Source organism: Nelumbo lutea, chromosome 1 (assembly GCF_056320005.1).
Source record: "Nelumbo lutea isolate HS-2025 chromosome 1, American lotus-T2T, whole genome shotgun sequence".
Taxonomy (NCBI): domain Eukaryota; kingdom Viridiplantae; phylum Streptophyta; class Magnoliopsida; order Proteales; family Nelumbonaceae; genus Nelumbo; species Nelumbo lutea.
The window spans coordinates 8,933,154-8,960,866 of NC_142684.1; the positions used below are offsets into that span (position 1 = coordinate 8,933,154).

The following is a 27,713-nucleotide window of genomic DNA, read 5'->3' on the forward strand; positions in this document are numbered from 1 at the left end:
ATTAATCTCAGATTCGCCCCATAGATGGGTGATCATATCGGCCTAGCTCATAATGGGCTTTTGGCCCATTAAGTGTTCAGTGTTTAACTAGTTTCCAATCTGCTGCCCAGTTGGGCTTCTTTGTATGGCGTGGGACCCAAGCATTGATCTACACACCAGCCACATGGGTTCGGCCCAGCCTTTATTATAAGGCCCAGCCGAATTCACTGAAAAGCTCAGTGACCCCCTGAGCCCATCACATGGACCCTATGGGCCCAACACTTACATTAAGCGGTCCCTGGGCCAAGCCATCTAATAAACACCTAGGGACTGTGGGCAGGTGCAAGATTAGCCCATCAGGTATTATCCTAAATGATCTTACACTTAACCTCTCAGCCCTTAATGATCAAGCACTACCTGACAAGAGAGGTCCTCTCCCTCGGCTGCAAGGAACAGTGCCGCACTCTCTACTCACATGGATCCTGGGAATTGAAACCTTTGCAAACCTTTTGAAATCGTACATATATATATATATATATATATATATATATATATATATATTAATTTTGCAAAACAAAATTCCAACGATTGAAATCAACTGCCGGCAGTTTGGTTTCCATTAGAGAGAGTGCATTCCCGATCATTACCATTGTCCGACAAAGGGGCTGATCCTGTCACTATGATCACTCACTAAGATGAATTCTCAGACTGCCCCAACATGCCCAGGTTTTGACTCCCGCTAAGGATCTCACTGATTGACATATCAAAGACAGCCTGATTCGACACCTAGTGAAGTGTCATAATCGAGTCTAGGGGTCAGGTGTAATTTTCCAGTTTTGCCCATCTGTCTCCAAGGTCCAGGGCAATATTGAAAATCTGGTCCGGTTCAAGGATTCAAGTAATCTCATACTGCATGTGCCTTGGGTCTTATCCTGGTGGCCGAGACAAGCCATCCCAACACTTGTGGCACACCAGTATCAGCCTTGGCATGATAAATCTCCCCAGACTTATCCAATGGCTGTGAACATTTAAAACTAACATGAGTCTCTATAAATATCCAGTTTTAGGGTCTTACACAAAAATATACCAAACATGAATCAAACATGCACTTTATTTATTTACACTAAATGTCAAAAGTACATCAAATTGGATTGAAGCTAAGGGCATAGAAAACTGTCTAACAATTTTAAGTTACCCAATCCCTGTTTCACCAGCCTAGGCCCATCTTTCTTAATACTTATCACGTGATGGGTTAATAGCTGTAGAGAAGATGGGCCGGATGCCCCATAGGCTCTTTATCTTTTTTTATCTTTTATGTTTTTTGCTGTAATGGGCCCTAATCTGGGCCCTTATTCTTTCTTATGTTATGTTTTTTATTTTTATGCCCAACCAGGGTTCTCTGTAAATTACTAAAGTTTAAATTAATGAAAAGGAATTAGGGGTGTAAGATTATGTTCGGAAATCTCTCTGTGAACCCTAGTTGCCGCCACCTTCTTCTTCCTCTTCTCTCTTTTTGAAACCTGATTTCTGCTACTTTCTTTTTGATTTTCCGCAGCTTTTTAAACATTCCTTTCTTTTCAAAAGGTTGTTTTTCTTCTCGGTACAGAGTAGGCTCGACTTTTCTCTTTTTTCCCTCTTTTTTCCCATACACAGTGTGTATGGAGAACTGAATCGTATGAATAGTTAAAGAAACCTATTTCAGTCCAGTTGTTAGTGGTTTTTGGAGAGAAGGGGGCTGGTTTAGTCGTTCTCCTAACATATTCAAGTGTGTTGCTTGAAACCCTAATTTTCTGGAGAAATCTGATTGCAGGCCCCACAGGTAGTTTGATTTGGGCACTCAGTGACTGAAAGTCTTCTCATCCTTGATCTTGAAGATCGATTCAAGTGGGTTGGTGTTTTGTGAAGTCTACAAGGAGCGGATGAGATTTCTATTGCTCCCGGATTTCGGGTGTGACATAGGTAGTAGGTACGACTGCATAGAGGTTGACTCATAACATAGTTCTTCATTTGTCTTCATTTGTTATTCAAAGTTAGAAATTATTTCCAAAGTATTTTAAGAAAATGAGCCCTTCAAAAGTTGAAAACAAGCATGTTGTTGAATCCAGGCAGGTTCCAGGAGCTTCTGTAGACTCTCTACTAGCTGTGACCACAGTCAAGCTAGATGGAACTAATTATCTGGTTTGATCACAATCAGTAAAAATTCATATTTGTAGTAGAGGGAAATGGGGTTTTATCTCCGGGAGCAAAAATGCTCCCTCGGAAGATAATCCATCATATGAAAAATGGATGAAATAAAATTATACTTTTATTGGATGGCTTGTGAATTCAATGCAACCGCAGATTAATCAACACTATTTGTGGATGAATTCAGCAAAGGAATTTTGGGATAGTGTTGCTAAAACCTATTCCCAAAAATTAAATGTGGTAAGGGCTTACAAGTTGAGGAGTGATGTGAATAGTTTGAGACAGGGGAGAAACCTTTAGTTGTTTATTTCTCAATACTGAAGTCTCTATGGCAAGAAATTGATTTGATAGAAGTTGTAGCCTGGGACACCACTAATGATGCTGAGACCTACAAGATACTTGTTGAAAGAAACAGGGTGTTTGAGTTTTTGACAGGGCTGAATCTGGAGTACGACATCACAAAGCAAAATATCTTATCCAAGGATAGTGTTTCACTGTTTCAAGCCTATGCCAGCCTTGGTAAGTAGTGAAGAAAGCATGAGACTTGTCCAGGTTCAAGGGGCTGATCTAAATAATCACTTTGCTAATATGGGAGTGAAACCCAAGGGAGTTATAGGGACTCCAAGTAGCTCAGGGAAGAAAGAAATTATTTGTGAGTACTGCAAGAAGCCAAAACACACTAAATACAAGTGTTGGAAATTGCATCCTGAGCTTCTTCTTCTTCAGTTTCAAAAGAAGTTTGATAATATGAAGGCAGGGAGTGCCAATATTGTTGTTGGTCTAGATAGTGACAAATGCCTAACTGAAGAGATGACTGCTAGTGAACAGTTAGCATCTATGAAGGCAGAGTATGAGAAGTTTGGAATGATGATCAGTCACCTAGGGGGTTTAGACAGTTTTGTATGCCCTTAGCTTCAATCAAAATTGATGTACTTTATGAGTTTATTGTAAATGAATAAAAGTACATATTTGATTCATGTTCCCTTGGTATGTTTCTGTGTAATACCCTTAAACTGGACACTTATTGAGACTCGTGTTAGTTTAGAATGTTCACAGCCAGTGGGTCGGTCTGGGGAGACCTATCCTGACAAGGCTGACACTGTGGTGCCACCAAGTCGGTTGGGGTGGCTTGTCTCAGCTACCGGGTGAGACCCTAGGCACATACAGTGTGGGATTAATTGAATCTTTGAATTGGACCAGATTTCCAGTATTGCCCTGGACCTTGGAGATTGATGGGAAAAACTGGAAAGTTACACCCGACCCCTATACTCGATTATGATACTGCACTAGGTGTCGGATCGGGCTGTCTTTGATGTACCAATCAGTGAGATCCTTAGCGGGGGTCAAAACCTGGGTATGTTGGGACAATCTGAGAATTCATCTGAGTGGGTGATCATATTGACAGGATCAGCCCCTTTGTCGGACAAAGGTAATGATCGGGGATGCACTCTCACTGTTGGAAACCAAGACTGCCGGTAACCGATTTCAACCGTTGAGATTTGTTTTGCAAAGTATATTTTATATGAGATATAAAAGTATATATATTATGGTTTCTAAAATGTTTGCAAAAGGTTTTAATTCCCGGGATCCATATAAGTGGAGAGTGCAACACTGTTCCTTGCAGCCGAGGGAGAGGTCCTCTCTTGTCGGGCAGTGTAAGATCCTTATGGGCTGAGAGGTTAAGTGTAAGACCATTGAGGATAATACCTGATGGGCTAATCTTGCATCTGCCCATAGTCCCTGGGTGTTACAAAGTGGCTTGGCCCAGGGACCACTTAGGGTAAGTGTTGGGCCCATAGAGCCCATTTGATGGGTTTCAGGGGGTGCACTGTCTTAACAGTGTATTCGACCAGGCCTTGTAACAAAGGTTTGGCCGAACCCATGTGGCTGATGTGTAGATCAATGCTTGGGTCCCACGCCATACAAGGAAGCCCAACTGGGCATCGGTTAGGAAGGTTAAGTGAGCACATAAGCTTAATGGGCCTAAAGCCCATTTCAAATTGGGCTATTAATTTAGTTAATTAAAGGGGCAAATTCTGAGATGGATTTGCAGTTAGAATAGGGTCTTAATTCTATCCACTCAGAGAGTCCAGATCTGAATGTGATTCAGATCTAGAAACCTCCTAATGAGATTAGGATAAAGCTAATCTAATCTGCAGATAAGATAAGGGTTTATCCTTATCACTAGAAAAGAAGGCTGATCCAAATATGATTTGGATAAGCATCTCCTAATGGGATCAGGAGCTGATCTTTTAAGTTAACAAAAGGAGGGGGCGGCAGCCTTGAGAGAGACCAAGAAACACATCAGATCCTCTTTAGTGCTGAAATCAAGAAGAGAGAATTCTGCACCCTGCGAATACTCTCTTGTCGCCTCTCTGCTCTTGCCGCCCTGTTTGCCAGTTCGATTTCCAGCTCTGAGAGAAGTCAAGATTGGATCTTGACATCAGTTCTTTGAGAAAGGATTGAAAAGGAAGCTGTGCTCACGTTCCATCCTGCTGTTTTCTTGCGAAGGACAGAGTTCTTAGGGAAGAACACTGCTGATTCTGCTCCATCCTGCACTGCGCCATCTTCAGTGGGAGCAGCCTTTGGATCCTTCCTTGGGCGTGAACACCTTCGTTGGGAGATATTACTTCTCCGTATCAGGTATTATTCTCTCCCATTCCTTTTGGTTCAGATCTGGTTCAGTTTAAGGTTCAAGATTTATCTTTGAAAATATGATTTTCTAAATAGCGAATGTGATTCCCAGTTGAAGGGAGAGAAATTTTTTTTGAAATTCGCCCCTTATTCCGCAATCTTTGGGCGTCAATGTGATGGATTTCTCATCCTTTCAGCCTCTTCTCCCAACCTTCCAGGAAATTCAACCTCTTTTGCATTTGCTCATTCAGGTATATAGGTTTCTGCCAATCATGCAACTATTTCAAGTAATCGTAGTATCCCTTGGATTATTGATTCTGGTGCTTCTGATCATATGACTAGCCATTCCACTTTCTTTGTTTCTTAAGATTTACTTCTTGGTCGTGACAAAATCACCTTAGCCAATGGCTCTCTTGCCCCTATCTCCGGCAAGGGAACCATGGAGGCTATAGATTCCTTGATACTTCCTTCTGCTCTTCATGTACCCAAGCTAAATACGAACTTGTTATCTGTAAGTAGCCTAACTAAGTCTTTGAGCTGTTGCGTAACCTTCTTTCTTTCCTACTATGTTTTTCAGGATATGGAGTCCTCAGAAAGTGATTGGAAGTGGCCATGAGGCGAATGGAATATATCTGCTGGACACTCCTGGACAGAGCCATGGACAACTTGGAAAAGCTGCTTTTGGGTCTACATGAGTCCATCAGTCGAGTCATGCTATGTCATTTTTGTTTGGGTCATCTTTCTTTTTCTGTATTAAGTCATTTATTCCTAGAACTGTTTAAGGGAATTAGTCTGTCCAGTCTTCATTGTGAGTCATGTGAGTTGTCAAAACATTGTAGAAACAGTTATCATGTGGGGGTCTTATCACTTACCTTCTATGCGTGGATACAAATACTTTATCTTGTTCATTGATGATTTTTCACGGTTCACTTGGGGGTATTTTTGATGAAGTCTCGTGATGAAGTCCCAGACTTGTGAGGCAATTCCATTAATTTGTCCTAACCCAACTTGGTACCAGAATTATAATATTCAGACCCATAATGCAAAAATAATATTTTGAGAAAAACCTAACCTGTTATCTCATTGATTTGTGGGTTATTCACTAAAGGTCCTGTGTTAGGACCCCAGAACAGAATGGAGTTGCTAAAAGAAAAATCGGCATATTGTTGAAGTTGCAAGAAGTATCCTATTTGCCTCACATGTCCCTACAAAATTTTGGGGTGATGCTATTCCACTCCGTGTCTTTGGTTGCACTTGTTATGTACATATCCCAAGTGTCCAGAGACATAAATTTGATCCAAAAGCCCGCAAGTGTATCTTCTTTGGTTATTCCCTCACACAAAAGGGTTATTGTTGTTTTGATCCGAAGACTGGCACTTGGTATGTCTCATAGGATGTCACCTTTGATGAACTCTCTTCCTTTTATGATTCTTCTTAGGAGAGGCATTGTCCTAAGGGGTAGAATTTGTCACATTTGTTTGCTCTCCCTCTTTCTGTCTCAGTTGAGTCTTTTGTTGAGACTCTTCCTCCTTCAATTGAGTCAAGGGAGGATAAGTCATTTCATTCTCATTCTAGTGTCCCTATCCCTCCTCCTTTACCTCTTCGTCATCTTTTTAATCCCAAGTTGTACCAACAACAGAGAACTAGAAGTGAGCAGATTGTTTCCCCTACATCACATGAGCCTTTTACACTTCTAGGCATAGAAGAGAAAACAAGTATTGATACTGCCCCTTTAGAGTCATCCTTTCTAGACCTTGATATCCCTATTGCTATTATGAAAGGAAAAATGAAGTGTACTGTACATTGCATTTCCAAACACCTTTCTTATAGTTTGCTCTCTCTTTCATATTTTGGCTACCTTTCTTCTGTTGTTTCTTATCCAATTCCCAAGTCTGTGTTAGAAGCTCTTACTATTCCAGAATGGGGGGACGTTATGAAAACAGAAATTGATGCCCTGCACAAGAATGACACTTGGGAAGTGGTTGATTTACCTGAAGGAAAGGATGCAATAGGCTGTAAGTGGGTTTTTACCATCAAATATCATGCTGATGGCACCATTGAAAGGTACAGGGCTAGGCTGGTTTCAAAAGGTTATACACAGACATATGAGATTGATTATCTGGAGACCTTTGCTCCTGTTGCCAAGATGACTTTTGTGTGAGTTCTGCTATCTCTGGCTGCACACTTAGATTGGCCACTTTATCTACTAGATGTAAAGAATGCATTTCTGAATGGAGAGTTACATGAGGAGGTCTATATGTCTCTTCCTCTAGGGATGTATGAAACAGATATGAAAGGGAAGGTCTGCAGGCTGAAGAAATCTCTTAATGGACTTAAACAATCCCCTAGGGCATGGTTTAAAAGGTTTAGGGCTGCCCTTGTTAGTTTTGGCTATGTGCAGACTCAGTCTGATCATACCCTCTTTGTGAAGAGGAGATGATCCTTAGCAGTTTACCTAATTGTGTATGTTGATGATATTGTTGTGATTGGTAAAGATGTATCAGAGATTAATGATCTCAAATCTTTCCTTCATATGGAGTTTGAGATCAAAGATCTGGGGGAATTGAGAAAGTTTGTACTTGACTTGCTCTTTGAAACAGGGAAGATGGGTGTTAGACCAGTTGTTATTCGTATTGATATGAGTCATAAACTCTCTGCTTCAGATGGAATATTGTTGAAAAATAAGGGAGTCTTCCAGAGGCTACTTGGAAAAGTTCTCTATCTATGGATGACGCGGCTAAACATTGCATATGCTGTCAGTTGCATTAGTCAGTTCATGCATGCTCCCAAGGACACTCACATGGCAGCAACAAAGCGGATTCTGTGTTATTTGAAGGGTTCCCTTGGAAAGGGAATTCTATTTGCTAAGCATGGTCATATGAAAGTTGAAGCTCAGTTGTTGCCTGATCTTCAACTGAAGCTGAATATAGAGCCATGGCTCATGGAGTTTCTGAACTATTATGGCTTAGATTCTTGATGGAGGAACTGATTATTGAGCATGATAAACCATTGATGTTGTACTGTGATAATCAGGTTGTCATCAACATTGCTCACAATCCAGAGCAATATGACAGAACCAAACATATTGAAGTTGATAGACATTTCATTTGAGAAAAAGTGACTTCTGGAGAAGTGTGTCTACCTTTCATCACTTCTGAAGGACAGTTAACTGATTTCCTCACCAAGGGCATTCCAAAGGCTAAACTTCAGCATGATACTAGCAAGCTTGGCATGATTGACATTTGTGCTCAGCTTGAGGGGGAGTGTAGAGAAGATGGGTTGAATAGCCCATGGGCTGTTTATCTTTTTTATCTTTTATGTTCTTTGCTGTAATGGGCCTTAATCTGGGCCCTTATTCATTCTTATGTCATGTTTTTTTATTTTTCTGCCCAACCAGGTGCCTCTCTATAAATTACTAAAGTTTAACTTAATGAAAAGGAATTAGAGGTGTAAGAAGAGATTATGTTCGAAAATCTCTCTCTGAACCCTAGTTGTCGCCACCTTCTTCTTCCTCTTCACTCTTCTTGAAACCTGATTTCTGCTACTTTTTTTTTTTTTTATTTTCTGCAATTTTTTAAACAGTCCTTTCTTTTCAAAAGGCTATTTTTCTTCTATAACATAAGTTGGTGACAATTCAGGTCATGGTATGCAATTTATGTGAATTATTAATTCTAAAATTGTGATATGCAACTTTGCAAGTAATGTACCAACAACAAATGATACTTAAGAATGGATAATGAGATGAAGACGGTGCATGGGATGAACAAGGCAAATGAGATGAAGACAGCAACAAATGGCATGTCTGTTAGGGAAGTGGGTAAGACAGAAGAGAGATTGGTGTTTTTGAACCATTGTTTGGTGGGTAGAATTGTGCACTTGGATCCTGATATCAGAGATGCAGAGAGATGGGCGATTGCTGAGTGGCAAAGCTGAAGCTTTTCCTGTGTCAGAAGATTGGGAGTGTTGCTCTTCTTATTCAGTTTTAGGTGGAAACAAGACATGGAAGAACCCCTAACGATGAAAGGTTAGGAATAAAAAGATGTCCATAAATTTTCTTCAGTCAATGGTCACCCTGTCTTGGAAAAGATTGGCGAAGATGAGATTTCTCTGTCTCAATGTTTATGGAATACCGCTACATGCTTGGAGTACGGAAGTCTTCAGGGCAATAGGAGATGCTATTCGGAGTTTTAGAAGGTTTGATTTCAGGAATAGATGGGAGAACATTCAGTTTGCAACAATTTTAACTGAGACTTAGAACGTGATCTCAATTCCAATTGCTCTGGATTTGTTTTACCTTGATGAGGTTTACAATCCTAGGATTGTAATAGCTGGGGAAGACCCTATATTCCACTTGAAAGACCAGAAGGCGGCTAGAGAGATATTGATAGGAAATAACTTGAAGTGAATGAGTGCTGGTCTTCTTGCAATGGGGGAGGTGTAGAGAAAGTGTTCTTTCAAAGATGAAAGGTCAAGGGCTTGGTTTGCAAATTTGAAAAATTCGAAACCCCTGTTTCAAAAGTTGAAAAAAAAATTTAAATTTTGTTTTGAGTGGGGCTGGTCTAGGTAAACCTTGGTCCAGTTAGAGTTTTTCTTGGGACAGGTGTAGAAACAAATAGTGCTTGGTCTAATGGTAAAACCTTGGGATGAAAATCTGAGAACATGGCAAGAACCTGAGTTTTGTGTTTTTTTGAATTTAGGTTCTTCAAATTCCACGTAGGATTGCTAAGGAGGTTGTTTGTACGGTTTGGGGAGTGAATCAACAATGGAGAATAGGTTTGTAGAAGTTACAAGATGGAGGAGAGCAATGAAGATTGAAGCAAAAGACCTCATCCTTGAAGAGTTGAGGATCAGAGGCTTACAGAGCTTGAAGATTAGGGAGGCAAAGAAAACTACAATACTGTTGGAAGGTTTGGAAGTGATCGAATGGATGCGGAAGGATTTTTCAGAAGCAAGTTCTAGAGGTAAACAAGTGAGCTTTATGGAGTTCAACTTAGATGGAAGAAAAAGATATGAGCTGGAATGTAAAAAGAATGCAAAAGGACACTAGTTCTACAAGAATTCTTTGGAGGAAGAAAGAAGCAGTTAGTTTGCTTCCTAGAAGGTAGAAGGGGTATTGGATATAAGACTGTGACAGAGGTACTGAGTGATTTTACTCAACAGCTGAAATCATAACAAATAGAGGTGGTGGCAAAGGAAGAGAAAGTGGGTAAACAAAAGAGAGAAGAAGAATCTATGAGAGGAAATGGATGATTGGAGAAAAAGGAAAAAGAAATTGTAAACTGGTAGCAACAGCAGGAAAGGAGAAGAAATTTTGTTGTGGAAACTTCAAGGCCACCAAAGGATTGGAGGGTTATTGCGCAGTCAATACTCAGAAAATTAAACCTGCCAAAACCGATGGTGATTACACCTTATGAATCTTGTAAAGCTTCGGTAGATCTGGGTGAAGTTGAAGTAGAAATTTCAGCTTTAAATATTCAATCAGAAGTCGGTGCTGCCACAGTCTCGAAATGGTGTCCTCTCTCAAACACTAAAAGTTTTGAGATTGTGGACAATGTCTTAGTCAGACTTCTTGGATTACCTTTCAACCTCTGGAAGAGGGAGGTATTATAGTCCATTGCTATAATCTGTGATGCAAGACTAGATGGTGTTTTTGATCTGGATCTTCATTTAGTTGCATTGAAGCTAGGCGGAGTTAAACCCAGTGATATCCCAAGGAAGTTAGAGATTGTTTTAGATGGTGTAGTTATACCCTGTCTGGCTTGCTACCTCCATTGAAGCCCAGCTATGGAGGGAGGGACGAAGGGAGGAAGATGAAGGGACAGAAGAAGGCTTGGTTACGTGGGTTGCAAGGCAGTACAGTAACTACAAAAGGGGCTAAGTCATCTGTGGAAATCAAGAAGAAAAAGGAAAAAGAGGAAAACATAAAGACTTGGGGAAAGTCTGCATGGCAGGGTGGCAGATCCAATGTTCAGATTGTGACAGGTGGATTAAATGGAATCAGATATGAGACAGAAGTTCAAATTTCAAAAGAAACTGAGCATAGGTCGGCAAGGGCTCACGTTTCAAACCGGTCTTGTGAGAGTTTATTCTGGTCCAGTGAATCAAGACCAGTCGCATGAAATTTTAAGTAGACACGTGACTGGAAAGAGATTGGGGGTTTGGGCCCTGGCCCATCTGAAAATAAAGGGCCTCTTATTTTAACTGGGCCGGTTGTTTTAAAACAGGTAGGCCCAAGCTTTAAGAAGTCATGTGCCTCTTTAAGTGGGCACGTGACTGGTAAAGAGGTTGGGGGTTTGGGCCCTGGCCCATCTGAAATTGAAGGGCCTCTTACTTTGACTGGGCCGGTTGTTTTAAAACAGGTGGACCCAAGCTTTAAGAAGTCATACGTGGGCACATGACTAAATGAAAAGGGTAGATAATAGACAAAAAAGATGGTCTATTATCGTCCCCATTGAGCAAGAAGCAACCACCACTCGCAGGAAAGAAACCCAGCCGCAGTGGAGCGGCAAATCAGAACTGGGCATGGGCCCCAAGCTCTAAGAAAACAGTCAGCTCCCCGGAAAGGCGCATCCCGAGGTTCAAGAAGCACCCAACGACAGTGGAGCCAGGGTGTTCTTTCATTCCAGAGACGGTAAATCAGGAGGTTACAGACCCTTTTGAAGACTGTGCAACAGAGGAAGAAAGCAGTTCAGGATCAGATTTGGAAGGTTCCTCAAGTATCGGAAGTGTGGAACTTAAAAAAACCAAATCACTCAGTGCTGATGAGAGCTTACACACGGAACTGTTATTTTTGGAAACTGATGGCTTTGAAATTACAGACTCAGCCCAGAAGAAGCACTCTCAACTACCCAAGGAAATGGAGTTTACCGCAGCTTTTATAGAGGAGAGGCAGGGGATACCTGTTCCTAAATATGCTCCCAGTTCATTAGAGTAGTACGACATTGATAGAGGACTAGAAGAACAGAACACATCTCGATCACCGATCACAGATTCATCAATCAGGGGACAACACCTAAGGACAGATTCTAATGCAAGGACTAGAACAACATTGATTAAACACAAGGGGAGTCCGCAATCACCTATTTTGGAAGGATTAGCCGTGATCTTACCCCCATGTGTCGTCTCTCAGGAGTCATTGCTCCCTTCCCACAATCTTTCAGGTAATCTCGTCAATTCGTTTTTTGACATTGATGTGGGTTTTGTGCTTGGAACAGGTACCTATGCAGCTCAACTTGAAGCAGAAGCCATGGATGGAAAGTTTTTAAGTGGGGACGGGGGGAAAAAGAACAAGCGGAAGAGGTGAGGAAAAGAAAATCCCAGGAAGAGGAATTAGAGATGATCTGGGATCAGAACTGTATGTATTTGGAGGAGTACAATAAAAAAGAGGAAGCAGTAGGAAAATATGAGTTTCAAGAAGCTTTAGTAAAATCAGGGGTTCAAAGCAACAAAAAAGTTGGGGATGAATCAATCTTGGGAAAGATGCAGAGGGAGGAATTAGAGAGGATTTGGGGACAGATTTGTGCTTTCCTTGAGGAGTATAGGCAAAAAGAGGAATCTTTGGAGGAAAATCAAGGAATTGCGGAATGGCGGAGCATAACAAAAGCAGTCTTAAATAGATCTGGAACAATAAACAACCGAAGGAAGAAGAAAAGATCAGAGGTGGAAAGGTTGATCTCAGATATAGAAGGAGATTTAGAATTTAGCAGAAGAGGGGAGAGAAGGAAAGCCTCCAAGTAGGGGCCTGACCTCAGAAGGGGAAGCAAATTCTCTTATCTCCATGAAAATCATTAGTTGGAATGTGAGGGGCTTGGGGAGTGCTAGGAAAAGAAGGCTAATTAATGACCTCCTTAGAAGGGAAAGGCCGGATATAGTGATGTTGCAGGAGACCAAATTAGCTGATATTGATAGAAGATGGGCAAGAAGCATATGGAAATCTAGAGGAATAAGTTGGGTTTCAGCACCTCTTTGGGGGCTTCGGGAGGAATTGCCACTTTTTGGAGAGAGGATACAATGGAGGTTTTGGAAGAGCTAATAGGTAAGTTTTCAGTGTCGTTAAAATTCAAGATGGTAGAGGATGGATTTACTTGGGCACTAACTAATGTGTATGGACCAAGCAATTATAGAGAAAGGAATGATTTTTGGGAAGAACTTTATGGGATTCAAGGGATTTGGGATGGTCCGTGGTGCTTGGGGGGGATTTCAATGTAACTCGATTTATGAATGAATCAAATAACCCCCAACAGGTCATTACAAATAGCATACGGAGATTCAATGATTTCATTAATAATTGCGAGCTGAAGGAACTCCCATTGTTGCAAGCCCTCTATACTTGGTCCAACTTTCAAGAGACACCAACTTGCTCCAAGTTAGATAGGTTCATTTTCAACGAAAGTTGGAAAACAAGTGGGAGGACTTGATAACAAGAGCTTTACCTAGAGTCACATCTGACCATTGCCCCGTTGACCTAGGGCAGGAGTCGTTTAGGCAAGGACCCCGACCCTTTAGGTTTGAAAACATGTCGTTAACTCACTCGGATTTCGTTAAGAAGGTTGAGGAATGATGGAGAGAAGACCTAAGGGGGTGAAGTGTAAAGGAGTAAGATTTCTTAAAAAACTAAAAAGTTTGAGAGCACATGTGAAGGATTAGAATAGGGAGCATTTTGTAAGAATAGAAGAATTGAAATCCTCTTTGATGACCCAAATAGAGGAATTAGATGCTAAGGAATCCCAAAGAGTCATAAACTCTCAAGATAGAGATCGGAGATGGAAACTGAAAAGAGAGTTAGATGAAGTCATTTTGAGAGAAGAAATTTCTTGGAGACAGAAGTCTAGATGCAGGTGGCTCAAGGAAAGGAGATGGGAATGCTAGATTTTTTCATGAACTAGCCAATGGAAGGAGTAGGAAAAACCTAGATTCCAAACTAGAAGTGGATGGACTTGTCCTTGATTCCTAGAGAGGATAGCCAATTGTTTTGTTGACCATTTCAAATCCATATTAAGGAGGCCCCTAGGTCCTAGTGTGGAGTTGGAAGGTGTGACTTGGCAGAGGCTTCCAAAAGAGAGTAGAAGCTGGTTGGAAAGGAATTTTGAGGAGGAAGAAATAAGAAAAGCTTTCTTCTCCATGAACAGATCTAAAGCACCAGGGTTGGACGGTTTCACAATGGCTTTCTTTCAAGATTGTTGGGACATAATCAAGTAAGATTTGATTGAGGTCTTCAAGGAATTCGAGGATAATTTAGTGATTAGTTGTGGAGTTAACGCTACTTTTTAACCTTAATTCCCAAGAAGAAAGAGGCCAAGCATCCAAAGGACTTTTGACCTATTAGTCTGGTGACTAGTGTATACAAGATAGTGGCTAAGGTCTTATCTTTGAGGATTAAAGAGGTGCTTCCTTGTCTTATCAGCCAAGCCCAAGGAGCTTTTGTCCAAGGGAGACAAAAATTAGATCAGATCCTAATAGCAAATGAATGTGCGGAGGAGATGAGGAGAGCGGGTCGTAAAGGTTATGTTTGTAAACTAGATCTTGAAAAGGCTTACGACCTAGTGGATTGAGGATTCTTATTACTCGTGTTAAGGAAGTGTGGGTTTGGGGATAGATGGTACAAATGGATAAACAGTTGCCTTTTCCTCTTGCCATTACTCCATCCTAGTCAATGGGGTAGTTAACGGTTTCTTCCCAGCTAGCAGGGGTTTGAGACAAGGTGACCCCATGTCATCTTTGCTATTCACTTTAGTCGTTGATGCTTTTAGTAGACTTCTCTCAGAAGCGGATAGGGCCGGATCCTTAAGAGGGTGGAGAATAGGTAGAGATAGAGTTTCAGTAACCCATCTTCAATTTGCAGATGATATAATAATCTTTTGTGAATGTTGTGATCTGGTGGAGGTAAGAAATCTGAAGGATTTGATAGTTCACTTTGAGAGGGCCTCAAATTTGAAGATAAATTTTGAGAAAAGTTGTGTTGTGGGAATAATTTTGAATAGAGAAGATATGGAGTCTATAGCAGCCTCGTTAGATTACACATGGTCTTAGTGGCCTCTATCTTACCTAGGACTTCCCTTAGGCGCAAATCCAAAGGAAAGTAGGTTCTGGAACCCGATGGTGGAAAGGTTCGAAAAAAGATTGACAGCTTGGAAGAGAAACTATGTTTCCCTAGAGGGTAGAGTTACTTTGGTTAAAGCAACTTTAGCCAACTTGCATTTATACTTCTTGTCAGTCTTTAGATTTCCTAAAAGGGAGGCAAAGAGGTTGGAAAAACTGATGAGGGACTTCCTATGGGAACCTGGGGAAGAGAAAAAAGATCACTTGATTAGGTGGGAGGTGGTGAGTAGAAGCAAAAATGAAGGCGGCTTAGGCTTAGGGAATGTGGTGAGTAAGAATGAAGCTTTTTTAGGTAAGTGGCTTTGGAGGTGGCCCTTGGAGAGGGAGAGGTTGTTGCATGAAGTAGTGAAGAGTATCCATGGCTGTTCTGAATCAGGTTGGGAGGCGGGGGTATCCCGAAGGGCTTCGCTCACAACACCTTGGAAGGCTATTTATGGCATTCTCCCAAAGTTCCTCAGATTTGTAAGGTATGATGCTTGTTCTAGAAACTCTGTTCTTTTTTGGAAAGATATTTGGGTGAGCACTCATCCCCTAAAAGACCGCTTTCCTTCTCTCTATTCCATCTCCCTCTTAAAAAAAAACCAATTTCATGGTTTCTTTGCCCCCTGGTTTGCCCTTTGGATTTAAACTGGAGTTTTGGGTTTCGAAGAGGGTTAAGGGATGAAGAACTTCTTTGTGTTTCAGAGCTCTTGCTGCTTCTAGACTCAGTGTGCCTGGACCCCCCTAACCTGGATAAAAGGGTTTGGTCTCTAACCCTGGTTGGTTCCTTCACTTGTGCTTTCTTTAAAGCCCTCTGCTCCAACCCCTCCTCTCAGGTTTTCCCTATTAAAGAGGTCTGGTCAAGGCCAATTCCTCCTAAAATAGCAGTGTTCTGTTGGGAAGCCTAATTGGGTAAGATCAATATGGTGGAAAACTTGCAAAAGAAGAAACCTTACTTGTGTTTGTCCCCAATTTGGTGCTTCTTGTTTAACGTGAAGGGTGAGGATTGTAACCATTTTCTGATATCGTGCTCTTTTGCTGCCATTATTTGGAACTGGGTTTTTTCACTATTTGGGTGCAGGTGGAACTTTGCCCTCCGAAGTACAATTGTTGTTTATTCCGACTGCCTTGCAGTAGTGGCTTCTACAGTCTCCACAAAGAACAAATCACAATCTGAATGGGAATCCCCACCGGATGGAGTGGTAAAACTGGATTTTGACGGTAGCTGCCAAGGTAACCCAGGGCCATCTGGAATAGGAGGGGTTCTGAGAGACAAAGATAGCAATATGTTGTCTTTATTTTCTGGACCAGTGGGTGTTGGTGATTCTGTAAGGGCAGAGATACTAGCAGTGGTACAAGGTATACAAATGGCCAGTCAACTTGGAGTGAATAATTTGATAGTAGAATGGGATTCCAAGGTAGTAGTGGGATGGTCGACAAGTCCAGAGACAGCTTGTTGGGGCTATAGGGATCTGTTAAAGAAAGTTAAATGGCTGACAAGGAATATGTCAGTCAGGTTTCAGTGGGTCAGCAGATCAACAAACACAATGGCTGATTCTTTGGTGAAGCAAGGGGTGTCAAGGGGAGATCTATTTTGGGCCACTTTGTAACTGTGCTTCAGGCTTTTGTTTGTTTAGTGTTTCAGTCCTAGGGGGAGGTAACACCTCGTGCCTCTCCCTAGGCTGAATGTACTGCTATTTTTTTGAATTAATAAAACTATTCTCATTTATAAAAAAAAAGTGTAGAAACAAATCGTGCAAAGGGTTAGAAGATTTAGAGGCAACTGAAGTAGGAAGAAGACACATTCTTGGGAAGACAATAAATGTTTTTGGAAGAGGTGTGCTATGTTATGAGATATTCCTATGACAATGATGATTGTTCTGAGAGTCAGCAAGCTTCCACCCAAGAAAATCAAAGATTCTTGACGAGTTTGGAGAAGACAAGAGAAGAGCCGAGGGCTCACGAAGATTTTGGGGTTGCTCTCACTTTGTCTCATCCCAGGAAGAGAGAGGACGCTGGTATGCTTTTAGGGGGTGGAGAAAGAGCTTGTAGATTGTATCTCCTTTGGTCACAATGCCTTGGTAAACAAGATTACTGATTCAGAGGTAGGCCATCTTGACTCTTTTTTGTTTTCTGAGTTTGACAAGGGTAAGAAGGTTGAGATTAAGATCCCAAAGGAGACAACGGGTGAATTTTCCATCACTGTTTGTGGAGACAATCTAGGTTCTTGAGCAGATCTTTGACAATGGCCGAGAGGGGATAGTGGAGGGATTTAACTCTTGTTCGATCATGACTTTTACTATGGAGGATAGAGGAAGGGGCAGAATAAGCCTTTAATTCTGGTATGGTTGATGCTGTTTCCTGGGAAGAGAAAGGTTTATAGGAAGGGGGAAGAAACAGAAGTGAAAGCCAATGTTTCTCAGGGCCCAGAATGTATAACAAGAAGAGTGCATACAGAACAAGATCTTTGATAGCGACTGAAGTTGAAAAGACAAATGAGTGCAAATGTTGTCCTATCTTCCGATGAGGATGGAAGTATGAACGAGGATGGTGAGGAAGAAGCTTGTATAGATGAGACTCATTAGATTAATAAAGCTGTTGATATAACTAAGGTTGTGGACATGGCTGTGGATATAGGTGAATCTCTAGCCTCCAGGCCTGTTTGTTTTGGGAGGTGAGTCTTTTACAAGGAAAATGTTCCAAGATTTGGAGAAATGCTATGAGTTGCCTGTATTGGAGAATCCTAGAGATTTTGAGGTGCACTCACTGCTGATTGAGGAAGGTCACATTGATTTAAATACATTTTGGTCTCTAGAAGCTGACGGTGAAAAAAATGAAATGGATTAATGATAACATAACCCTTCTTGCTCATTGGATTTCAGGAAGAATGTTTTAGGCTTTTAGCAAATAGAAGACTTAAAAAACAAACAAAACATCAAGATATTCTGGTCTTAAAGGCTTTTGCTAGACTAAAAGGGAGTCTCTTTGGGATTAGACCAAACAATAAGATCTTGAAGATCAAGAAAGCCTCAAGAAGTTTTTAATGGTTAGTGTTTAATGGATGTAGTCCTTGAGGGTGATTTTGACAAGGGTTTGCTTCGAGAGTTTTGTTGTTAATTTGGGGGGCTGATGTGTGTTTTGTTTGTGTTGTCTTTGAAAGAATGGTAGGATCCATCTAATGCACGCCATAAAGGTTGCGGAATGGGTGGGCGAATTTCAAAAATTTCCTATCTTCTCCCAACTGGGAATCATATTCCCTAAATTTAGAATACAATATTCAAGGATCCTACTTGAACCCTAATCAAACCAGATCTGTACCAAAAGACAAATGGGAGGAATATACCTGATCCGGAGAAGCAGTATCTCTCAAAGTTGGTGTTCACGCCCAAAGAATGCTCCAAGATCCGTTCCTGCTGAAGATGACACAGCTGTGAATGGAACAGAACCAGCAGGGTGCGTCCTACACACTGGATCCTTCACAAGAATCCTCTGGAAGTATTAAACACTGAATCTTTTTCAGTCTTTCTTGCAAGACTGATGTCAAGAACAGATTTCTTGACTTTCTTTTCTGCAAAGATCTAATCTTGCAATGGCAAATGGCGGCGGCAGGAGGAGATCTCCAAAACGAAAAAGGCTGAACTGCTTTTCCTGTTTTTCTGGAGAGTATGAATTAGATCTGATCTGAATTCGCAGGAACCTTTCTTGCGATTTTTTCTTGGTTCTAAATCTCCTCCTTTCTTCTTGATTAAGAAACCTCCTTTTTAGGAGTTATCCCAATCCAAATCAGTATTTGGATAGGGGATAGTCTTAATCCTTTCTACAGATAGAGTTAGCTTACTCCTGATCTTATCAGGAGGTTACCAAATTCAAATCTAATTTGAATTTGGTCTCCAAGAGTGGATAATGCTAAAGGCCCAATCCTTTTACTAACTTTAATCTCAAATTCGCCCCATGGATGGGTGATCATATCAGCCCACCTCGAAATGGGCTTTTGGCCCATTAAGTGTTCAGTGTCTAATTACTTTCCAATCTGCTGCCCAGTTGGGCTTCTTTGTATGGCGTGGGACCCAAGCATTGATCTACACACCAGCCACATGGGTTCGGCCCAGCCTTTAAAACAAGGCTCAGCCGAATTCACTGAAAAACTCAATGAACCCCTTGAGTCCATCATATGGACCCTATGGGCCCAACACTTACATTAAGTGGTCCCTGGGCAAAGCCATCTTATAAAAACCCAGGGACTGTGGGCAGGTGCAAGATTAGCCCATCAGGTATTATCCTCAATGGTCTTACACTTAACCTCTCAGCCCTTAATGATCAAGCACTACCCGACAAGAGAGGACCTCTCCCTCGGCTGCAAGGAACAATGCCGCACTCTCCTCTCACATGGATCCTGGGAATTAAAACCATTTGCAAACAATTCGAAACCGTACATATATATATAAATATATTAATTTTGCAAAACAAAATTCCAACGATTGAAATCAACTGCCGGCAGTTTGGTTTCCATCAGAGAGAGTGCATTCCCGATCATTACCCTTTGTCCGACAAAGTGGCTGATTCTGTCACTATGATCACCCACTCAGATGAATTCTCAAACTGCCCCAACATACCCAGGTTTTGATCCCCGCTAAGGATCTCACTGAATGGCATATCAAAGGCAGCCTGATCCAACACCTAGTGAAATGTCATAATCGAGTCTAGGGGTCAGGTGTAACTTTCCAGTTTTGCCCATCTATCTCCAAGGTCCAGGGCAATACTGGAAATCTGGTCCGGTTCAAGGATTCAAGTAATCCCATACTGCATGTGCCTCGGGTCTTACCCTGATGGCTGAGACAGGCCATCCCAACACTTGGTGGCACACCAGCATCAGCCTTGGCAGGATAAATCTCCCTAGACTTATCCAACGGCTGTGAACATTTAAAACTAACATCAGTCTCTATAAATGTCCAGTTTTAGGGTTTTACACAGAATTAAACCAAACAACATGAATCAAACATGCACTTTATTTATTTCCACTAAATAACAAAAGTACATCAAATCAGATTGAAGTAAGGGCATACAAAACTGTCTAACAGTCTTTGGGGTTAAGTTTGTATTGAGGTGCCTGGGCTTTTGGTTGTGGTGGGTTTGTTTTTTGGTGATCATCTTGGGTTTTGGGTTTTGCTGGTTTTGTTGAGGTTTGGCTGGTTTGGGTTTCTTGTTTGGGAGTTGTTTGTTTGCCTTTTCTTTTCTCTCTAGAGTGACTTTTGGTCACCATCCTTGTTCTTTCTTTTTCCATTTTTAATAAAATTTATTTTATTAGCAAAACAAATATTGTAGATATGTAGAGTAGCAATGTTATTTCCCACCTAAATTGCATGATTACCACTTTGAGCTAGATCAATATTCATTTCCAAACATGAAGTTAAATATTAATTTTTGTTTGTGTAATAGATTATTTGGTTGATCTATTACAACCATTTGCAATTTCGCTGAGTTTAAATTTTGCTTTAACTCATTTTATCATGAAGCTCTAAATCTTAAGGTTTATAGGGCAACTTCAGAACGTATTCTTTTGTCTATAACCTATTAACCTTAGTTTCTTAGCTTTGTTTAGTGATTTGGATCAAGATAGTTTTTTAAAAATGGATGTCTATGCTTCTTTTATCATTTCATAAATTATCTTGCTATATTTTGCATATTTTATAATGTTTCCACCATGTCTATAATTTTTACAATATTTTCATACGATATCTCTGACATTTCTGAATGTTTCTTATATTTGGACGACTGACATTTCTGTTGACATCGACATTTTAAACCTTGTTACTAAGTTGTAACCTATAGGGGCAGGTACCCTATTCACTGTTTGCAGATTGTATTGTCAACTTCAAATGAGAGCTTATCTGTTTACGTTGTTTTGTTTCTCTTCTTTTGCATTCAAGTACTGATTGTCCTTGATGTTTTTGATATTCAGATCATGTGGCTAGTGGACATTTTCAGAGCAAAAGTTGTGGATATTTCAGAGCACTCATTAACTATTGAGGTGATCATGTCAAATTTATACTGCACATTTACTTTATATCTTGGTTGTATCATTTGGTCTAATGGAACTTGGACTATAACGCTTACTTTTTGATCAGTGGGCTGCAGTGTTTATATTGGTGCTACTCATGCCTATGGGGTTTGGGACAGAACTAATGAAACAGGCACAATGGGCCTACATATATTTTACATGTATTATACAATAAAATTTTTGTTTTGGAATTAGGGCTGTCAATGATTTGGGCTGACCTGACCCATTTATATAGTGTTTGAGTTTGCATTATGTTTTTTTGATAAGTAGCTTTAAAATTTATTATAATGAAGCAATATATACAGTACAAGCATCCTGTGAAGAGGTGAGAAATTCATCTCTCAATTCATAAAGAGAAAAACAAATAAATGATTGAGTGGCTGCAATCTGGTAAATTGGGAGCCTGGATTTAAAGACAATCCTGAAGGGATGAGAGATCCATCATATGGATAGCTGAACCCTGTAGGAAGGTAGGGCGAAATTTAAAAAATTTCTCTCTCCCATGTAGGAATCACATTCCCTATTTTAGAAAATTGAATTTTCCAAGGATCAATCTTGAACCTAAATCGGACCAGATCTGAAACCAAAAGGGAGTGGAGGGTTATACTTGATACGAAGTAGCAATAATCTCCAATGAAGGTGTTGAAAGAATGGTAGGATCCATTTAATGGATGCCATGAAGGGTGCGGAATGGGGGGCGAATTTCAAAAATTTCCTACCTTCTTCCAACTGGGAATCATATTCCCTAAATTTAGAATACATTACTTAAGGATCCCATTTGAACCATAAACAAACCAGATCTGAACCAAAAGGAAACATGAAGGATTATACCTGATCCGGAGAAATAATATCTCCCAAAGTTGGTGTTCACGCCCAAAGAAGAAACCAAGATCCGCTTCTGCTGAAGATGACACAGCTGTGGATGGAACAGAACCAGCAGGGTGCGTCCTACACACTGGATTCTTCACAAGAACCCTCTGGAAACCTTGAACACCGAATCCTTTTGTCTTTCTTGCAAGACTGTTGTCAAGAATTGTTTTCTTGACTTCCTATTGCTGCAAAGATCCTATCTTCCAACAGGGAGTAGCGGCGGTTGAAGGAGGAGAAGTCCAGGGACGAAGAGGACAGAACTGTCTCTTCTCTCTGGAGTCTGTGAGAGATTTGATCTCAAATTGCAGGATGTGTTTCTTGCTTATTCCAACCCCTTAGTTCGAAATCTGATATTTCTGCTAGGGTTTTCTCCTCTTTCTTCTTGATTAAGAAACCTCCCAATATTTTGGGAGTTATTTCTGAAAGAATGGTAGGATCCATCTAATGGACGCCAAGAAGGGTGCGGAATGGAGGGCGAATTTCAAAAAAATTTCCTACCTTCTTCCAACTGGGAATCATATTCCCTAAATTTAGAATACATTATTCAATGATCCTACTTGAACCATAAACAAACCAGATTTGAACCAAAAGGAAACAGGAAGGATTATACCTGATTCGGAGAAATAATATCTCCCAAAGTTGGTGTTCACGCCTAAGGAATTAACCAAGATCCGCTTCTGCTGAAGATGACACAACTGTGGATGGAACGGAACCAGTAGGGTGCGTCCTACACATTGGATTCTTCACAAGAACCCTTTGGAAATCTTGAACACTGAATCCTTTTGTCTTTCTTGCAAGACTATTGTCAAGAACTGATTTCTTGACTTCCTGTTGCTGTAAAGATCCAATCTTCTAGTAGGGAGTGGCAACGGCTGAAGGAGGAGAAGTCTAGGGACGAAGAGGGCAGAACTGTCTCTTCTCTCTGGAGACTGTGAGAGATCAAATCTCAGATTGCAGGATGTGTTTCTTGCTTATTCAAAACCCCTTAGTTCGAAATCTGATATTTCTGCTAGGGTTTTCTCCTCTTTCTTCTTGATTAAGAAACCTCCCAATATTTTGGGAGTTATCCCAATCCAAATCAGTATTTGGATAGAGGTTAATCTTAATCCTATCTGCAGATTAAGTTAGTTAACTCCTGATCTTATCAGGAGGTTACCATATTCAAATCTAATTTGAATTTGGTCTCTTAGAGTGGATAAGGTCAAAGACCCAATCCTTTTACTAACATTAATATCAGATTTGCCCCATGAATTGGTGATCATATCAGCCCAGTTCGAAATGGGCTTTTGGCTCATTAAGTGTTCAGTGTTTAACTAGTTTCCCAATCTGCTGCATAGTTGGACTTCTTTGTATGGCGTGGGACCCAAGCATTGATCTACACACCAGCCACATGGGTTCGACCCAACATTTATTACAAGGCCCAGCCGAATTCACTGAAAGACTCAATGACCCCCTTGAGCCCATCACATGGACCCTATGGGCCCAGCCGAATTCACTGGAAATCTAGTCCGGTTCAAGGGTTCAAGCAATCCCATGCTACATGTGCCTTGGGTCTTACCCTGATGGCCGAGACAAGTCATCCCAACACTTGGTGGCACACCAGTATCAGCCTTGGCAGGATAAATCTCCCTAGACTTATCCAATGGCTGTGAACATTTAAAACTAACACAAGTTTCTATAAGTGTCCAGTTTTAGGGTTTTACACAGACTTATACCAAACAACATGAATCAAACATGCACTTTAATTTATTTCCACTAAATAACAAAAGTGCATCAAATCCGATTGAAGCTAAGGGCAAAGAAGACTGTCTAACAGGTGTTCACGCCCAAGGAAAGATCCTAAGACTGCTTCCACCGAAGATGACACGGTGCAGGACGAAGCAGAATTAACTGGATGGCTCTTTAGCAAGAACTTGATTCTTCAGCAAGAATCTGATGGAGGGCGAGTGAGCACGACTTCAGATCACCTTTTCTACTAAAAGGTGATATCAAGAACCCTTTCTTGATCGCTCCCAGAGTGGAGATCGAATTGGTATGGCGGGAAGAGCAGGAGAGAGAGCAGAAAACAGGAGCAGTCGAACTACAGGTTCTTCTCTCTTTGTAACCTCTGAACTGAATTGTGTCTTGGTGGTTCTCCCTGCTCCTCGATTTATAGACTTTAAATAGCATCTTCTAATCCCATTAGGAGTTTCCTAATCCAAATCTTGTATTTGGATTTGGACTCTTTTTAAGAGATAAGGATAATCCATTATCTTATCTACAGATAAAGATCAGCCCTCCTAATCTAATTAGGAGTTTCCTTATCCAAATCTTTATTTGGATCTGGACTCTCTGAGTGGATAGGGATAACCCCTTATCTTATCTGCTGATCTAAATCCTAGAACCACCCCTCTTTATTTAATCTCATTAAGCCAGTTCGAATTGGGCTTTAGGCCCATTAAGTCCATGTGCTCACTTATCCTCCAAACTGCTGCCCAGTTGGATATCCTTGTATTGCGCGGGACCCAAACATTGATCTACACATCAGCCACATGGGTTCAGCCCAGCCTCTGTTACAAGGCCTGGTTGAGTTCACTGTAGGAGGCAGTGAACCCCTGAGTCAATTACCATGGGCTCTTAATGGGCCCAACATTTACACTAAATGATCTTTGGGTCAAGCCACCTTATAAAAACCGAAGGGCTGTGGGCAGATGCAAGATTAGCCCATCAGGTATTACCCTCAATGGTCTTACAGTTAACCTCTCAACCCCTAATGATCAAACACTACCCGACTAGAGATGACCTCTCCCTCGGTTGCAAGGTACAGTGATTCACTCTCTACTTACATGTATCCCGGGAATTAGAAACTTTTATAAACATTTTGAAACCATAATATATATATGTATATCTCTATATAAATATATTTTGCAAAACAAATTTCAACGGTTGAAATCAATTGCCGGCAATTTTGGTTTCCATCAGAGAGTGCATCCCCGATCATTCACTTTGTCCGACAAAGGGGTTGATCCTGTCACTATGATCACCCACTTAGATGAATTCTCGGACTGTCTCAACATACCTAAGTTTTGACCCCATATAAGGATCTCATTGATTGGCATATCAAGGACAACCCAATCCAACACCTAGTGCAGTGCCATAATCGAGTCTAGGGGTCAAGTGTAACATTCCAGTTTTGCCCATCTATCTCCAAGGTCCAGGGCAATACTGGAATTCTGGTCCGGTTCAGGGTTTCAAGAAAACCCACATTGCATATACCTCAGGTCTCACCCTGGCAGCTGAGACAAGCCACCCCAACCAACTAGGCGGCACATCAGTGTCAGCCTTGGCAGGATAAATCTCCCTAGATCTATCCAACGACTGTGAAGATTCTAAACTAACACGAGTTTCATATGTGTCCAATTTAAAGGTATTACACAGAAACACACCATAATAACATGAACCAAATATGTATTTTATTCATTTACATTAAATGTCATAATGCACATCATTCTGATTGGAGCTAAGGGCATACATTGTCTAACAAGCCCATAAGGGAAATCCATAATATAACAAGGGAGATTGGTGCATGCTTCAAATGGACAAGGAGATCAGCTAATGGTTTAGCTGACATGTTGGCTAAACAAGCGACTGTGAGGGAGAGTATGTTCTTGGCAGTTCTGTTAGAAAGATTACTGGGGGCTCAACTCCTGCTTATGGGTTGACAGCTGGACTTAAATCTGGAAAGTTATTTTTAAAGTTATTTAATGAAGTTACCTTTTCCAATAAAAAAAAAAGATAACAACTGAGCCCAAAATAAAAGTTCCCTACTAACCCCTTGTTTTGCTAGGGTCCAAGTCTGCATTATTTGTTCTGATTATAATTGGGTCAGGAATGGTTTGGTTGTTCCAAACTGATTATATTGGTGTAATACAAAGATATGCTCAGTCTAATGCCTATTTTTCTCATTTGCCATAAAAAATACCTATTTTTCTCATGATGTATTTGTAATATTATCATAGTATGATGTCCAAATGTGTCAATTTAACAAATAAGTAGGCTTGTCAAATTACAGGTCAGTGCAGTTTTGGTGTATTAAGCTTTGATGGGTTTGGGAAATGTTTAACTTTCAATGACATACTTTCTTCTATAACAGGAATTTAATATGGATTTTGGAAGAGATAACTTAGGACTCTTGGCTTCTCAATTTTTTATTAGTATTGTTAATGATCTAGTCCTGTTGTAGCCCTATGTATTTTATATGACACCTACTATCTACCTAAAGGTCCTAGAAGTCTTAAGGATGAGTTTTTTAATTAACATGGGAAACTAAATTAGGTTAACTCCTTGGGTTGGGATTCTTTTTTTGACTTGAAAGTTAAATTTATGTACCTATAATCTATGTGGTAAGTCTAAAAGCCTATATCGTGGGTTTTTAATTTGACTTTGGAAACTTTTTTTTTTTTTGTGATTAAATGATGTGAACTACCTCTCTAATTTGAATTAGAAACTTTTATAAAAAAAGTTAAATTAGGTGTATTTTTAGTTCTATATGCAACTGACGTATCTGTATGGGATCTACATTATTTATTCATATTTTCTTAACAGAGACCTGGTTATGTGTTTTGAGAGGATTGTAGAGTCTTAAGGTCTATGAAAACTAGAAATTAGAAAAATAGGTGTATATGTAGTTTGAGTTTCTCCTCTCTTTATGACATTTCAGGCGTAATTCTGGAAATGTTTATGTTTCTGGTTACACTTCATCGTTGTTTATTTCTTAGTCTTTATTTTCATTTAGAGACTGGTCAGATCTTGTAACCATCTCAGGCATGGTAGACCTTGGCTTTTGCCAATGGACAGATTAATAAGCTCTTCTACAGTCTTTTCTTCGTTCTTGAAAATTCTTTTGTTCCTTTCAGATCATATTTTCCAAATTATAGTTGCAGGAATCAGCTCCCAAATTATTTTTAGAGTTCATCCCAAGGAGGTGCAAAGTGAAGAAATAGTTACTAAGTCACGAGTGTGGGGTTCCATACCCACACTCAGGCTCTAGTGTGTGTGGTTCCATATCCACACCTAGTTATTTTTTATTTCCTAGTAATTTTTATTTTCTTTTAAGATTGGGCCGGCTGGCCTTATTATGTTTATCCATATTATGTTGTCTTACTAGGACTTGGACTTTATGTGTTTCTCTGCTGTTCTTGTAGAGAATCAAAGGCTATAAATAATAAAAAGTATGGGGTGGCAGATATCAACAACTGAACCCCTTCTTTCGTTCCCTCTTCTCTTCCTTCCACTCTTCTTTCTCTCTCTCTCCTCTTCAAACCTGTGTGCCCCTTCTCAGATTACACAGCAGCAGTTCTGATTCATTCAAGTCAAAGCAAGCAGTACCTCTTACAGGGAGGCTGGGATTGTCCAACTTAGGTTAAATGCCTTAACAAAGTGCAACCAGATCTGGTCAGCCACTTGGCTATGAATGAAAAGATGATTAGAAGTTTCCAGATCCTGCCTCCACAGAACACAACTTTGGTCTTGAATCTGCAACCCTTTTCTATGCAGGCCATCTTTAGTTAAACTTTTTTCAAGGGCAGCAGACCACATCATGTAGAGATACTATTGGGCTGACTTATTTGGGAGCACTATCTTATCTTGTAACTTATGTACAGTATCATTTTTTCATTCTTTGTTTACATAGTCTTTTCTTTTGTATTTGAGAGGGTACAATAGTCTTTTCTCTTTTATGTAATCCTCTGATATATAATACAAATCTTTCTGGGCGTGTGATATGCTTGACACACCCTTTTCAGACTCCCTTGTCTCTTTCAAACAGGCTCTGACATGTCATCAGAGCCAATTCGAATCTGGTTTTGCTAAAGGCCCTCTTTCCCACTGTTAATTGCTTCTTTTTAAGGAAAATAGAAGGCCAATTCCTTGT

At 40.5% G+C, this 27,713-nt stretch overlaps 1 protein-coding gene across 1 annotated transcript in view; it reads left to right on the forward strand.

The window, feature by feature from the left end:
- LOC148873430 (acetolactate synthase small subunit 1, chloroplastic-like) overlaps window positions 1-27,713 on the forward strand; it is a 117,384-nt gene that overhangs the window by 26,985 nt on the left and 62,686 nt on the right. The window contains exon 4 of the mRNA XM_088961266.1: window positions 20,834-20,902. Coding sequence (XP_088817392.1) covers window positions 20,834-20,902 — 69 coding nt within the window. The remainder of the gene's footprint in view (window positions 1-20,833; window positions 20,903-27,713) is intronic.